At 48.9% G+C, this 16,553-nt stretch overlaps 1 protein-coding gene across 1 annotated transcript; it reads right to left on the bottom strand.

The window, feature by feature from the left end:
• Nucleotides 1-6,477: 6,477 nt before the first annotated feature.
• Nucleotides 6,478-16,256, bottom strand: LOC114586088 (leukemia inhibitory factor-like). Its single transcript, XM_077920387.1, has 3 exons — nt 15,883-16,256; nt 12,514-12,668; nt 6,478-8,930 (listed from the first exon to the last, which is right to left on the bottom strand). Exons 1-3 carry the CDS (start codon nt 16,052-16,054, stop codon nt 8,448-8,450), a joined length of 810 nt encoding a protein of 269 aa, XP_077776513.1. The 5' UTR covers nt 16,055-16,256; the 3' UTR covers nt 6,478-8,447.
• Between the last annotated feature and the right edge of the window lie 297 nt (nt 16,257-16,553).

The raw sequence follows: 16,553 nt of genomic DNA, 5'->3' as shown, positions 1-16,553 counted from the left end.
ATCTGGTCCAGTGTCCTGTTCTCACAGTGCCCAGCCAGGTGTTCCCATGGGAAGCCCAGTAGCAAGAATGGAGTGCTCTCCCTCCTTCTGATTCTCAGGCTCTCGGAAGCCTACTGTCTCCAGCAGTGGAGGGAGAACGCAGCCACTGTGGCCAGGAGCCATAGAAAGCGTCATTCTCCATACCTGTAAGTGACGGGCTCTACTCTACCTGGAAAAGGCATCCAGCTGGATCTCCGATCACCCCAAGGATCTGGCAACCGTTTCCGCCACTGCTGCAGGCGTCCCTCAAGAGGAGCGAAGCTCACCTCTCACCTCCCTTTGCTGCAAGTTACCGGATGAGGTTTGGAAATCAGGGAGGGAGATATTTCTGCAAATGCAGTTGTGAAACAGAGGCAAATCTCGTTTGAGAGAGCTTAAACCAGATGGAGATGGTTGCGAGGCCGCCTAAAGTTTCCGAACGTAATGGAAAATTGAGGGCATAAGAACACGAGGCTTCCGGATCAGGTCCATGGCCTGTCTAGTTCAGCATCCTTGTTCCTGCAGTGGCCAACCAGAGGCCCCAGTGGGAAGCCCAGCAGCGAGATCTGAGCCTGAGAGGGAACCAGTAACTGCCCTTGGGAGGGAAATCCACAATCTGGGAGCAGCCACAGAAAAGGCTCTCTCTCAGGTCACCAACAGTTGTGCCTCTGACGCCTAGGAGACTGAGCGAAATATGCCCACCCAAGGATTGTGGCACCAGGGCAGGTTCCTGTAGGGCAAGGTTTCCCAAACCTGGGTCTCCAGCTCTTTTTGAACTACAATTTCCACCATACCTGGCCATAGGTCCTGCTAACTAGGGTTGATGGCAGCTGTAGTCCGAAAACAGCTGGAGACCAAAGTTTGGGAAAGACTGATATAGGGAGATATAATCTTTCAGCTAGCATGGGCCCAAGCTCCCTGGTCCTCAATGGGGTAGCTGTGCCCCTGAAGGACCAGGTGCGCAGCCTGGGAGTCATTTTGGGCTCACAGCTGTCCATGGAGACGCAGATCAACTCTGTGTCCAGGGCAGCTGTTTACCAGCTCCATCTGGTACGCAGGCTGAGACCTTATCTGCCCGTGGACTGCCTCGCCAAAGTGGTACATGCTCTGGTTATCTCCCTCTTGGACTACTGCAATGCGCTCTACGTGGGGCTACCTTTGAAGGTGAGCCGGAAACTACAACTAATCCAGAATGCGGCAGCTAAACTGGTGACTGGGAGTGGCTGCCGAGACCACATAACACCTGTCTTGAAAGACCTACATTGGCTCCCAGTATGTTTCTGAGCACAATTCAAAGTGTTGGTGCTGACCTTTAAAGCCCTAAACGGCCTCGGCCCAGTATATCTGAAGGAGCGTCTCCACCCCCACCGTTCTACCCGGACACTGAGGTCCAGCGCCGAGGCCTTCTGGTGGTTCCCTCACTGTGAGAAGTGAAGTTACAGGGAACCAGGCAGAGGGCCTTCTCAGTAGTGGCACCCGCCCTGTGGAACGCCCTCCCACCAGGTGTCAAAGAGAACAACAACTACCAGACTTTTAGAAGACATCTGAAGGCAGCCCTGTTTAGGGAAGCTTTTAATGTTTAATAGGTTATTGTATTTTAATATTCTGTTGCAAGCCGCCCAGAGTGGCTGGGGAAACACAGCCAGATGACCCAATAGAAACGAACCTGCAAGTTATCACTGAATTGTTGAAACTATGGGAAGGCTTTGCCCTGATCCAGTGAAGAGCTTCATGAATGTGGCTGCTTAAATGTGCATAGCATCTGCTGGATCAGGACTTGAAAAGCACATCAGAGTGTGGGTGCTCCCTATCCACAGAGCATTGCACAAAATTGGGTGGGTTGTCTTCACACCTATATTCCACATTCTAGGCTCCTGCTTGTCACATGGGAGATATATTTTTATATATTGATTTGAGCAGGTTCAGGGGTCTTGCTACAGGCTTCAGTTCCTCTCGTGGTTATTCGTCAACATGGTTGTGCTATTATTCTATAGCAGTTGCAGAGAAAACCCAGAATGTGCGACTGGCCACAGAATTCAGTTTCCTGCAAACTGAACTGTTTCCTTTTTAAAAATGCAAGTTTCTAGTCCTTATGAGTAAGTGCAAGAGATGGTTGAGAGTGTGTGGGCAATGCATGACATGAGATCTCAGAAGTGAGAGTATTCGATGAGTAAAATCTCCAGCAGTCACAGAATGAGGAATCAGTGAAATATATAGGGAAACTCAGGACCATTTCACCTATTAAAATGGTAGCCAATGCACAACCCACATTCACACAGAGTTTCAGCCATTCCTAGGTCCTTGGCTGATCATAGAATCATAGAGTTGGAAGGGAACACAAGGATCATCTAAGTCCAACCCCCTGAAATGCAGGAATATTTCACCCAATGTGGGGCTTGAACCCACAACCATGGGATTAAGAGACTCATGCTCTCCCGACTGAACTATCCTCTGTGCTAATTTGCCACATTAACCAAAGCAGAGCTAAACATTAATGAATTGATTAGGCTTCATTAGATTACAAAGCATTTGATCAAATAAAATGGTGAGGTCCCAGTCCAATCCCCATCATCTCCATGTAAGGCTGGGAGAGACACCTCTTTGAAGCCTTAAGAGAGTTGCTGCTGCTCAGTGTTGAGAATACTGAAAGGTAAATGACCCCTGGATGGTTAAGTCCAGTCAAAGGCGACTATGGGGTTAGGGCGCTCATCTTGCTTTCAGGCCGAGGGAGCACTTTGACGTGCTTTCGAACTGCTAGGTTGGCAGGAGCAGAGACCGAGCAACGGGAACTCACCCCGTTGCGGGGATTTGAACTGCCCACCTTCTGATCGGCAAGCCCAAGAGGCGCAGTGGTTTAGACCACAGTGCCACCTGCATCCCTACACACACAAACACACACACATGGTTCAGTATGGGACGCGGGTGGTGAGCTCCCATTGCTCTGTCCCAGCTCCTGCCAACCTAGCAGTTCGAAAGCAGGCCAGTGCAAGTAGATAAATAGGTACTACTGTGGCCGGAAGGTAAATGGCGTTTCCGTGCACTGTGGTTTCCGTCACGGTGTCCTGTTGTGCCAGAAGCAGTTTAGTGATGCTGGCCGCATGACCCGGAAAGCTGTCTGTGGACAAACATCGGCTCCCTTGGCCAGGAACTGCGTTCCATACTGAACTGTATGGTTCATTGGTCTGACGTATAAGGCAGCCATCTATGTTCCCATGTAACTCCAAGAACATAAAGACGAGCTCTCCTGGACCAGACCAATGACCCATCTAGTCTAAGTAACCTGTTCTCACAGTGGCCAACCAGATGCCTGCTGGGAACCCACAAGCAGGATCTGAGCACAAGAGCACTCTCCCCTCCTGAGGCTTCCTGCAACTGGTATTCAGAAGCAATACTCTCCCTGTGACTGTAAAGGCAGGGCATTGCTAGTGGCCATTGGTGGTCCTCTTGTCTCAGTAGGTAGAGAATGGGACTCTTAATCTCAGGGTTCGAGCCCCATGTTGGTCAAACGATTCCTGCATTGCAGGGGGCGTGGACTAGATGATCCATGGGGTCCCTTCCAACTCTATGATTCTCCTCCATGAATTTGTCTTTCAAAATCATCCAAGTTGGTGACCATTACTGCCCCCTTACGGGAGTGAGTTCCACTGTTTGTCTCTGCATTCTGTGAAGAAGTCCTTTTGATCATCTGTTCTGAACCTTCCAGCATTCAGCTTCTTGGAAGGCCCATAAGCTCCCAGTGCTATGAGAGAGGGAGAAAAATGTTTTCTCTGCCCACTCCCTACATGCTCTGCATAATTTTATTTTACTCTGTATTTCACATTATCTGAATTGCACATTTCAATTGAAAACTAACAGCCAGTTCTTTGACATTGGGTCTTGGGCTATAAATATGGAGCCATTGCTGAAGTTGCTTAAAAAAAAAAAAAAAAGACAATTATTTGCTTGCTTATTTAAAATACTTACCGTATTTTTTGCTCTATAAGACTCACTTTTTCCCTCCTAAAAAGTAAGGGGAAATGTGTGTGCGTCTTACGGAGCGAATGCAGGCTGCGCAGCTATCCCAGAAGGCAGAACAGCAAGAGGGATCGCTGCTTTCGCTGCGCAGCGATTCCTCTTGCTGTTCTGGCTTCTGGGAATCAGAATATTTTTTTCCTTGTTTTCCTCCTCCAAAAACTAGGTGCGTCTTATGGTCTGGTGCGTCTTATAGAGCGAAAAATACGGTATATTCCACCTGACCTCAAAGCTCAAAGGCGAGTAACTCAATAAGTGAAACTGGATGTACAATGGCAAAACATAAGGTTATTTATTTTATGAAAATACAAAAAACAAACAAGATTTATATTAATATCAGAAAATAGGTCAGTGCAGGTGGAACATTTATTATTCCACAAAGTCACATTCATACAACCGAGGCTGAATGCTCTTACTTATACAAACATATGTCATCCACTCTGGAAGAATAAATAAACCTGAGAAAACAAGTCCCATCTGCAGGACAGCAATGTGTTATTAAGTTAACTTTTACAAATATGTACATGTTGTATAAATATTGACCGCAATGTTTTAAATAGGCTTTCCCAGTGCAAAGGTGCTCTCCTAAAAATAAAAATCAGTGAAGTTTCAATAAATAATAGAACCTTAACATCGGAAATAGAAAGAATTGTATATACTGCACATTGGCTGCTGAAAGTTTAAAAATAAAAAGGCAGTGTGTTGTCTCAGAAGCCAGTCTTCTTCAAAGGAGATGCATTTAAGTTAATGGACATAACTATATCTTACCTCCACTGGTATCAGTGGGTCTCCTCTCACTGGGACTAGCCTTGGATGCAACCCAGTATCATATTAATTTAAAAATATATGCATTGTAAATATCTTCAGTAAACCCTCTCCATGTCTAATTGCCTGCAGAAGAACTCAGGTGTGCCGGTGAAATTTCTGAAAGATTTTCTATGACAGTGCAGCTGTCCTTCCCCCACCCACCCCCCAAAAAACTTAGGGTGTTAAAATCTCTGATCTGTAGCAGCTTAGCTGTAGATTTGTACTTATTTGTGGACATCATTCGCTGAAGAATTGATGCTTTTGAATTATGGTGCTGGAGGAGACTCTTGAGACTGCAAGAAGATCAAACCTCTCCATTCTGAAGGAAATCAGCCCTGAGTGCTCACTGGAAGGACAGATCCTGAAGTTGAGGCTCCAATACTTTGGCCACCTTATGAGAAGAGAAGACTCCCTGGAAAAGACCCTGATGTTGGGAAAGATGGAGGGCACAAGGAGAAGGGGACGACAAAGGACAAGATGGCTGGACAGTGTTCTCGAAGCTACCAGCATGAGTTTGACCAAACTGCGGGAGGCAGTGGAAGACAGGAGTGCCTGGCGTGCTCTGGTCCACGGGGTCACGAAGAGTCGGACACGACTAAACGACTAAACAACAACAACAATGGATGTCATCCCTGTGCATGGCTCCTGGGAGGCACCACGAAAGAACATAAAAAGAGGCTGCTGGATCAGGCCCATTTGTTCCAGACTCCTGTAGCCACAGTGGCCTCCCAGATGCCTTTGGGAACCAGGCACGTAGGACCTGAGCACTCTCCTTTTCTGTGGCTTCCAGCAACTGGTCTTCAGAAGCCTTACTGCTTCGCACTGTGGAAGCAGAGCACAGGATCATTTATGGTCAGCCTCAATATCTTTATCCTTCATGCATTTGTCCAATCCTCTTTTAAAGCCAACCAAGTTGCTGGCCATCACCGTCTCATGTGGCAGAGAGTTCCGCAGCCTAAACTATGTGCCTGCATCTGGGAAAGACGCATATAATGATACCAAGGAGGATGACCTAAAAAAAGGGTCAGATTTCCTCCAAAATGATTCCTACACAGGAATATAACTCAGCAGATTGTCGTACACATAACCTCCAGGGAAAGGCAGAGATAAACCCGCCTTTAATTATGAAAGCACAACACATAAGGGAGGGCAGTATAAGGTAAAGGGTAAAGGGACCCCTGACCATTAGGTCCAGTTGTGGCCGACTCTGGGGTTGCGGTGCTCATCTCGCTTTCCTGGCTGAGGGAGCCGGCATTTGTCCACAGACAGTTTTTCCGGGTCATGTGGCTAGCATGACTAAGCCGCTTCTGGCGAACCAGAGCAGTGCACAGAAACGCTGTTTACATTCCCACCAGAGTGGTACCTATTTATCTACTTGCACTTGATTTGCTTTTGAACTGCTAGGTTGGCAGGAGCAGGGACCGAGCAACGGGAGCTCACCCCGTTGCGGGGATTCGAACCGCCGACCTTCTGATCAGAAAGTCCTAGGCTCTGTGGTTTAACCCACAGCGCCACCCGCGTCCCTATAACCTCAAGGTAAAGGCAGAGATAAACCCACCTTTAATTATGAAAGCATAACACATAAGGGAGGGCAGTATATCGCCCCCTGAAAGGAAAAGCACCCCCAAGGAGATCTCTCTGGGCTTTTCGACTAAATGAGATATGTGCCTGCACGAGTAATTCCTGTCTTTTATCTGTCCAGAATCTCCCAACACTCAGCTTCACCGGTTGTCTATGAGTTCTAGCTTTACAAGGCCAGGGGAAATGCTTCTTTTCTCTATCTGCTTTCTTGCAGAATTTTCTTAACACCTATTATGTCACCTCCGACTTGCCTTTTCTCAGAACTGAAAATTCCCAAGCGCTGCAAACATTCCTCATCGGGGAGTCACCCTGAGTAAAGCCGTGGCTACAGGTAATTTGCTGCAGGCAAGACAGGCTCATTGAGGATTACTGCTGAAAACTTTTCCCCCCAGGCAGTGGCTCTACACTGGGAAAATCCCCCTGATCTAAATATGCCACAGGCAACTCCCAGCATCATCTCCCTCCTGAAAGGTGTAGATTCCACTGTCCAGTGACATACCGGGAAAATAGAACCCGGGGGTGGAGTTATGCAGATGAAGAGGAGGGACCATGCAAATGAAAGCTGGCTCAGTTTTCTGCAGCTTCCAGTGATGGGAGTAGATAACTTGACTGCAGCCTGAGACATGGTCCAAAGAGGGCACATGTGTCACCTGCAACCATGGGTTTACCAACCTTTTTTGGGGGGTGGCAAATGTAGCCTCTTTCCTTTCTCTCTTATGCATTGCAGAGGGTTTGGCCAGATCATCCTTTAGGAACCCTTCCAGCCCTACAGTTTTCTATGGTTCTACGACTAGCTGCCGTTTCGTTCCCATGGGAAAGCCACAACTTGGGTTGGAAGTAAACAGGTGAATGGATGATTCCCGCTCACCCCTTTTAGATCACAGAAACAACTTCTGCCTAGCAAAGGGAAGAGAGCATTTGCCTGTCAAAATCACATGCCATCGGCTGTGGGGCTTCTGCTCATTCTGCAACATGCAGCGATTTAGTCAAGCAGGGGATATTGAATCACTGCGGGAAAATCATTGGGCTACGATGGACAGCCATCCTCAGCTGGCCTCCGCTGATGCCCTGGAGTAACCTCTGAAGTGGATCCTTCCCAGGGATCTATTGCTGCAATCAAAACAGCAACAGCCCTTCAAATGCTAATTCAGGTGCCCCCTCCCCTATTATAATTTGTACAATCTTATCTCGCTCCCTAATTCAGCTGCCCCCCCATAATCAATAAAAAATCAATACAAATCTGAGGTTCTGCCCACCCCTAAGAAAAGCCTGTCCCCTAACAAAAATCCTTGCTATGCCCATGTGTACAGATGATATCGTTTCAAAGTGTAGCATACCAACCAAGAGAAAAGTATTCCTGTCCATGTGCAAAGTTCCCGAGGCCAGAGTGTTCCTGCCCTTGTGCAAAGTACATTCTGTGTCGGCGACACACACGTTTCCTCAGCGGGAAATATAGGAGGCCCCTTTGTGCAAAGTGCCAGCTGAGCAAAAGGCAGCGAATCTCTGCCCCTATATCGTTCCTCTTCTTAATGCTGCCTTCTGTTCCACTCTTCTTGAATTCTGGATCTCAGGCCCGGCAGCAGCCTATACTGCACAGAGCCTGGAGACAGGAAATAAAAGCTGTGAGGCAAGACTGAAGAACAAGCGCCCTAGCTCAGTGGTTAGAACATCTGACCCACATGGAGAGGACGCCAGGTTCAGTCCCTGCCATCTTCAGGTAGTGTTGAGAGAGACCTAGTCCGAGACACTGCAGAGCTGCTGGCAGTCAGTGTAGACAATACTGAGCTAGGTGGCCTCCCTATAAGGCAGTCCACTGTGTCCCTAAGTCAGCAACAAAGGGCCATAATCTGTGTTTTGAAACATGTCACCCAAAGGCCTCTTCATGTCTTGAGGGCACCGCTTCTGCATTTGGGCTGGTCTTGCACGCAGATGCCTTCTGAGTTATTATTGTCTTTCGGGGAGGCTGATGAAATTCCATGTTTCTTTTCCTTTTTTCTTTTTTGAAAAAGAACACGCTTTTGATGAGTCAGTCAGAAAGCTGCAGCCGGCTTAGTCCTGTTTCTCGTTTTCTGACGCTCTGCCCCTTTCCCTTTAGCTAGGTGCTTTCTGAAGGCCTTTGCCAAGCCGCCAATCAGCTTGGAGTAGTTCCTGAGCACCCGGCAGCCGTCAATCTTTTGCTGGAAGGCCGATGGGCCCGTGGGTCTCGCTGGAAGGGTGACGGCGGGCAGAGTCAGGCCCTGCAGGCAGAGGGTGCACTGAGTATTGGTGACCAGGCCGGTCACTTGCTGCTGGGCTTTCCCCAATTGGCTGTGCAACGCCTCGTGGTGACCAGTCAGTCCGCTTTGCTGCTCTCTGATGAGCATGAGGGAGTCTTTCAAACAGAGTGCTGTCCTGTACAACTCCTGCAGCATAAGATTCTGCGGTTTCCTAGCGATATTGCTATCTGGGAACCAGGGAACTGGCGTCGTGCTGCAAAGCTGGTCCGCATCTTGCACCAAGCCCATATGGGTCAACTAGAGACAAAATCAGAGGCATGTCAATTATGGGCATATTGATGAAGACTGGCTTCGCTTCTTTGAATATATTATCTTCCCATATCCCTCTGACTTCCTGTTCTTCACTACGGTGGCGGTATTTAAATCCCACCTGATATTCAGTGAAGTATTATTGTAATTTGGCGCAGAGGTTTGCTGCTGTTATATTTCATTCTGCAACTCTGCGGTGCTTTTTCTTTGTTAAAGGTAAAGGGACCCCTGACCATTAGGTCCAATCCTGGCCGACTCTGGGGTTGCGGCGCTCATCTCGCTTTATTGGCCGAGGGAGCCGGCGTACAGCTTCTGGGTCATGTGACCAGCATGACTAAGCCGCTTCTGGCGAACCAGAGCAGGGCACGGAAACGCCGTTTGCCTTCCTGCCAGAGCGGTACCTATTTATCTACTTGCACTTTGACGTGCTTTCGAACTGCTCAGTTGGCAGGAGCAGGGACCGAGAAACGGGAGCTCACCCCGTCGCGGGGATTCGAACCGCTGACCTTCTGATCAGCAAGCCCTAGGCTCTGTGGTTTAACCCACAGCGCCACCCACATCCCGTTTTCTTTGTTACCTACCTTCTTTTTCGGTGCCTACATGCTTTTGTTTATAACAAAAATTCAAAATAAAAAAGTTCAAAAAGTCATTTTGGGCATATGTCTTTTAATTCAAACCAACAGAGGCTGGTCTAGCCCTGTGGATCGCTTGGCTGGTACAGCGTGAGACCCTTAATCTCAGGGTCGAGGGTTTGAGCCCCACATTCGACAAAAGATACCTCCGTTGCAAGGGATTGGACTAGATTACCCTCATGGTGCCTTCCAATTCTACAATTCTATTCTATTAGAGCAAATAGGGTGCTTGCCCTCTCCACTTCAGTCTGCCCTCAGCCAGCACCCGCCTGTCTCCCTGCTTATTTGCAACCAATCCAGGGGGTTGGGACCTGTAGTTTGTTAAGGGTGCTGAGAGTTGTTAGGAGGCTCCCTGTCCCCCTCTCAGATCTACAATTCCCAGAGTTCCCTGTGAAGAGGGACTGATTGTTAAACCACCCTGGATTGTAACTCTGGGAAGGGAATATGGGTCCCCCAGCAACTCTCATCTTCCTTCACCAAGGCCGGTCCACCTATTAGCCCGGCTGAGGCAGTTGTCTCAGGCAGCAGGCTAGGAACAGCTGGGTGTACCAGCAGATCTGAGGAGCCTCTGTAGCCACCTGCCTAGATTCGTTTTCTCCTCTTCTGCTGCTCTGAAGGCCCTCAGAGGAGTGTGTCATTCGCCACCACCTGGCAAGAGCAAGGGCTTTCCTGGGTCACCTCCAGTGGCAGCAGAGATATAGGCGGCAGTGGCAGATTTTCTTTTTTCCATTAAGCAACAAAATGTCTTCAGCTGGCCCTGCCCTTGACAACCTACACTTCCCAGAATCCTCTGGAGGAAGCTGTGTGTCTGAGTGGTATCATAGTGCTTCGAATGTGGCCTTAGTCTCAGGGTTGCCCTTGTAGGACTCAGGTGGGTTCTACACACAGATAAAAACTGTTCTGAAAATGCTCTTTTTAAAAAGCGTTTTTAAAAACACATTGAATTTTCCATACGGCTCACCATCGCCATCTAGTGTCACATTGTATATTGCACTCCAAACACACTTAAAACGTTTTATTTGCAGCGGTATAGCTGAGTCCTCAGTGGGGGACGAAACTAGAATTCGTTGGCTCCGCCTGACGTTGGCTCTGTCGCCACCTGCTTTTGGCTGTGCTGGTTTCTCCCTACACCAATCCCACTTGGCGCCAGCCATCACTGATTCAAAGAGCTGATCTCACCAAAATGTAAAGGTAAAGGTAAAGGGAGCCCTGACCATTAGGTCCAGTCGTGACCGACTCTGGGGTTGCGGCGCTCATCTTGCTTTATTGGCCGAGGGAGCCGGCGTACAGCTTCCAGGTCATGTGGCCAGCATGACTAAGCTGCTTCTGGCGAACCAGAGCAGCGCACAGAAACGCCGTTTACCTTCCCGCCAGAGCGGTACCTATTTATCTACTTGCACTTTGACGTGCTTTTGAACTGCTAGGTTGGCAGGTGCTGGGACCAAGCAACAGGAGCTCACCCCGTCGCGGGGATTCGAACTGCCAACCTTCTGATCAGCAAGTCCTAGGCTCTGTGGTTTAACCCACAGCGCCACCTGCGTCCTTCGCCAAAATGTAGGGCAAAGCAAAAAAAATCTGAAGAGGGCAGGATTTCTCTACCACTGGGGTCGCTGGAATGAGCAACAGCAGCAGGCAAACAGGAAGGGCAGTAGGAAGTATGTCATAGACTTGCAACTTCCTGTTGTGGTGTGACAGAATGTGACCTTCTGTGCCAGGCTGGCAATGAAGCAGATTGCTTATTGTCCCCCAGATGTGTGTCAAAACACAAGTGCGGGTTGTATACGTCGACAGGTTTGTGCGGGCATGCAAATGAACAGAAATGGCAGGGCCGGCCCTATCCTTAGGCAAAGTGAGCCAACTGCCTCTGGCGGCAGATACTGGAGGGCAACAGTAGCGGCTTCTTGCTCCTCCTAATCCATTCTCCTCTGATTTGTATGTTCTGGCCTGCTGCCTCCAGTGGGTTGTAACCAATGCCAGTCCTACTTGGAGCAAACCCATTGGAATTAATGTACCTATGTCTGTCATTATTGTTAATTTCAATGGGTCTACTCTGAGGGGGACTAACATTGACTACAACCCAGTATCCTGTCCGCAGAGTTGAAATAAAACGCAGCTACCTGTATTATTGGTCGCCAGAGAAATGCTTCTTTCTGGTGCTTTTCTGGAAGTGCAGAACATCTGGAGGACACCAGACTGGGGAACTGTGATTTGGACTGCAGTTCTGACCCCATTTATCTGGGAGTAAGCCCCACTGAATTCAATAGGACTGACTTCTGAAGAGGGGTGTGGGGAAATTCTGATGGAAACAGGGAGTGGAAATTGCTACGGTTTGGTTTCAGTCCGCAAAAAAGATGTGTTTGATTAGATTCCTCACTACCAACACACTTGCATTGTTTCGTTGGCACTGAAATTGATGTGGTGGAATACCTTAATGACAACATTATTATTATTATTATTATTATTATTATTATTATTATTATTGCAATGGAAGACGTTCAATGGCATACAGAAATGTGTTTTGTGCAAAATTAGAAGATGACCCACTATACTGAATAATAATTAGCAATAATATTAACTGCCTGCCCTTCACCCTGAAGCCCAACAACTAAAACAGCATGTTGAAAACAACTTACAACACCAGAGATGAAGTGGGTTCTAAAAATATCCATCTCAAGTGTCGTAAGTCAGGGTAAAGAGGTGTATCTTATGTAACTAACTGAGCACACAAACGATCTAAATTATGTAATTCCGCCACAGCGGGACAGATAACATCGTTTTTGCAGAAGGCAAACTGCAACAGAATGTAAACAGAGTTGTGTGTGAGGAATGCAGGGGTAGGATAGCAAGTGATTCCTTCTTACACCCCTACTTCTGAGTAAGCATTGCTCTGTTAGATCCCCTTGTAGGATGTCCGAGTGAATCAATTCCAGTTTACTTACATAGGACTTGTAGAGTTTCCGGGCAGGCCTCCTCATCGATATAACCAGTTGCTTTGTTTGGAGGAGGGTCTCTGAACCAGCAAAGCACAGTTGGCAGGAGCTGGAGCTGGAATTCACCGGTGTCACACCCAGGAGAACAAGTGGGGTCACCACGACTGGATGAGAAGATAGAGACAAGGAGCAAGTGAGACAGGCAGGGTCCACAGAAGACGGCTGTCTCCGAAGTCCCAAGGCAAGCAGACTTGCGAGTCATTCAACGATACAGTGGTACCTCAGGTTACATATGCTTCAGGTTACATACACTTCAGGTTACAGACTCCACTAACCCAGAAATAGTGCTTCAGGTTAAGAACTTTGCTTCAGGATGAGAACAGAAATCGCGCAGCAGCGGCACGGAAGCAGTGGGAGGCCCCATTAGCTAAAGTGGTGCTTCGGGTTAAGAACAGTTTCAGGTTAAGAACGGACCTCCGGAACGAATTAAGTACTTAACCTGAGGTACCACTGTATATGGAAATGCATTTTGCACAAAAATTAGAAGATTTTGTCATTTAAAATAATCGGCCAAGCATTGCTCCTCCATGAGCACAACAGCATCCAAGCAATCTTTTGAATTTATCCACAAGAGCAGAGATTTCCAACCTTTTTGAGTCCACAGCTCCCTTGCCCTTTCTATGGCACCCCTGTGGAGCTCAGGATCCCAGTTTTGTCACCCCTTGCCTGCAGCCCCTCAACCTTTTTCGAACACCCCCCCCCCCGTAGAGCGTTCCCTCAGCCTCCTCTCTTCTCCCCTCTCCTTGGGAGTCCTCTGGGCAGCTGCCGCCACTGCCACTGGTCTCTGAGCTAATCTCCCACCCTGCCCCAAAGAGCGGTGCCTCCTCACACTGCCCCACAGGGGCCTGGCAAGAGGATGCCCCCAGCCTTAGTGGCCCAAAGGAGACTGGGCAAAGGTGAACATGAGGCCAGCACCTTACCTTGGGGAGTCAGCAGTGGCGGCAGCAGGCGCTGCCAAGGCCTGCATGGCAGAAAGGCTCCCCTTCAGCACCGGGCACTCAGCTCCCAGGCAGGCCTTGCACACAGCAAGCACAAGAAAAGCCAGCACAGCGCCAGCCTGCCTGGTCTCCCACTTGCCTGTCCATTCCCGACAGCAAGGGCTGGCGGACTGACTGGCTGGGCTCCCTCGCCCACTTGCTTGCTTACTCCAAGGCCACCTCAGCTCCTGGCAACCAGCCCCAGAGGCACCCTTTTCCTGGAGAGTTTGTAGCCAGGGCTGCTGCAAGGAAGAGTCGTGCAAGCCTTTGGGGACACGAGAGGGCATCAGAGGAGAGAGGGAAGAAAAAGGATAGAGGCTAGCGTTGCCCACGGCACTCCTGGCCATCATTCAAAGCGCCCTAAGCGCCCTAGGGTGCCACGGCACACTGGTTGAAAACCACTGCATAAGAGTTTCTGGCTGGCCCACTGCTGGGGGTCATTAGATCTTTCTGAAGCAGGTTGACATTTCTCTGCAAAGGAATAATGGGTTAAGGTCTCAAGATGTGTGCTGGTGGGTGCATGTTGTATGCATGCATGTATGTAAATATTACATGTATGTGCTGCATGTATATATAAGGGTAAAGGTAAAGGGACCCCTGGCCATTAAGACTCTGGGGTTGCGGCGCTCATCTTGCCTTACTGGCCAAGGGAGCCGGCGTACAGCTTCCAGGTCATGTGGCCAGCATGACTAAGCCGCTTCTGGCGAACCAGAGCAGCACACAGAAACGCCGTTTACCTTTCCGCCAGAGCGGTACCTATTTATCTACTTGTACTTTGACGTGCTTTCGAACTGCTAGATTGGCAGGAGCAGGGACAGAGCAACGGGAACTCACCCCATTGCGGGGATTCGAACCGCCGACCTTCTGATCGGCAAATCCTAGGCTCTGTGGTTTAACCCACAGCACCACCCGCATCCCTTGTATGTATGTATATTCCTTTTATATTCCACCTTTCCTCCAAGGAGATCAAGGTTACGTACATCGTTGTTCTCTTCCTTCCCATATTTTATCCAAACAATAACCCTGTGAGGTAGGTTAGGCTGAGAGTGAGTGTTGGACCCAGTGAGCTTCAGGTCCCGTTCCAATGCTCTAACCACTACACCACACTTGTGTGTGTGTGTACCTCTATGTAATATACATGTAACACACATACTGATTGTTCTACTGGAATAATTTGCGCTTGCAAATAAAGCAAAAGTGGCAATTAAAAACAGTGGCGGCATACATAGCATAGATTTAAAGCACACAACTGCCCCAAAAGAATCCCAGGCATTATAGTTTAGCCTCGCAGAGCTAGAATTCCCAGATCTACAGTTCTCAAGATTCTCTGTTGGGGTGGGAGAAATGTGCTTTTAATACTTCTGCATGCAGAAAGTCCCTCTCTCTGCACCTGAAACCCTAAGGTAAAGGTAAAGGGACCCCTCACCATTAGGTCTAGTTGTGACCGACTCTGGGGTTGCGGCGCTCATCTCGCTTTATTGGCCGAGGGAGCCAGCGTACAGCTTCCGGGTCATGTGGCCAGCATGGCTAAGCCGCTTCTGGCAAACCAGAGCAGCGCACGGAAACGGCGTTTGCCTTCCTGCCGCAGCGGTACCTATTTATCTACTTGCACTTTGACGTGCTTTCGAACTGCTAGGTTGGCAGGAGCAGGGACCGAGTAACGGGAGCTCACCCCGTCACAGAGATTCGAACCGCCGACCTTCTGATTGGCAAGCCCTAGGCTCTGTGGTTTAACCCACAGTGCTACCTGCATCCCGACCTGAAACCCTAGAGAGCTGCTGTTTGTCCGATTGGGCACTTGTGGATGTGAAAACGCTGAGCTTCCATATGTATATCTGCATTGCTGGCTGTGGCTGATGGGAGTTGTGGTCCGAAACATCTAGAGGGCACCAGGTTGGGGAAGTGAGCTCAAGGTGTGTTCAAAAGCTGGGCGCAGTGCTGCTTCCCCATGGATTCTGTTTCCAGCGTCTTAGAGGTAAACAGCCACGACACACAGAGGAGCAGACCAGATGCTGGGAACGAAACAATGCAGCACCCCATGCCAGTCCTACTCAGAGTAGACCCATTGAAATTAATGGACATGGCTAACCTAGACCCATTAATATCAGCGGGTCTGCTCTGTGCAGGACTAGCTTTGGCTACAACCCTCTGTACTCCAGCCATTCCATTTATCTGCCTAGCTCTGTCTTGTCACCTCATTAACAAACCAACGCAAAATAACAGTTTGAACTGAGTAGCACACATGGAAAGAGGAACTTGAAAAAGAGCAGGGAAAATAGAAGACACAGAATAGGCCAGCATCCCAGGCAAAAGGGAGGAGAGAGCGAGATTCACCACGTACCGAGACAAACGGCAATCACCCGGGGCTTCAACACCATGCTCAGACCGCCACGGGGTTGTTCAGCCAGCCACTGCTTCCTTCGCGAATGGCTCAATAAAGGTGGAAGTAGATTCTTCCTCCCAACCCCACCCCGCTTGCTGATTAGCCAAACTCTGCTTTCAGGGTGTGACATTGCGTGGTGGAAAGAAAAGAGAAGAAGGAAAAAAAACGAGAAAAAGAAGAAGCGCCGTGGACCAGCCTCAATGAGTCTCTCAATGTGCGGTCTCCCACAGGAAACACATCCTGCCCCCGGGTCTTCGAATTAAGTTCCTCGAGGTCATCGTGTTTCCTGGGTGCCACAGTCTAACTGTGTCTAACTGGGTTACCGAACCCCACTTCTCATGGTAGCAGGGTTCCAGTGATTTGGTGTCAAAACCAGGAGGGTGGGCAGGCGGTTATAGCTCAAAGCAGTGGTTGGCTTTTGCCAACCTAGGGCCCAAATGTTTTGTGCAGCTATTCCCATCATCCCAGCCAGCATGTCAAATTTAGACTATAGCGCCCATCGTGACAGCCATGCTAGCTGAGGCTGATGGAAATTGTAGTCCAAAAAACACTGTACAGTGGTACCTCGGGTTAAGTACTTAATTCGTTCTGGAGGTCCGTTCTTAACTTGAAACTGTTCTTAACCTGAA

This window comes from Podarcis muralis, chromosome 16 (assembly GCF_964188315.1).
Source record: "Podarcis muralis chromosome 16, rPodMur119.hap1.1, whole genome shotgun sequence".
NCBI lineage: Eukaryota > Metazoa > Chordata > Lepidosauria > Squamata > Lacertidae > Podarcis > Podarcis muralis.
The sequence above is the reverse complement of the archived record's forward strand: the minus strand, read 5'-3'. Positions and strand labels throughout refer to the sequence as shown.

Coding starts and splice junctions, on each gene's coding strand:
- LOC114586088 (XM_077920387.1), bottom strand. CDS start 16,054: ATGTCACACCCTGAAAGCAGAGTTTGGCTAATCAGCAAGCGGGGTGGG. Junction 12,669..15,882: donor GGTGATTGCCGTTTGTCTCG/GTACGTGGTGAA, acceptor CTTCTCATCCAG/TCGTGGTGACCCCACTTGTT. Junction 8,931..12,513: donor GGAAACTCTACAAGTCCTAT/GTAAGTAAACTG, acceptor TTTTGTCTCTAG/TTGACCCATATGGGCTTGGT.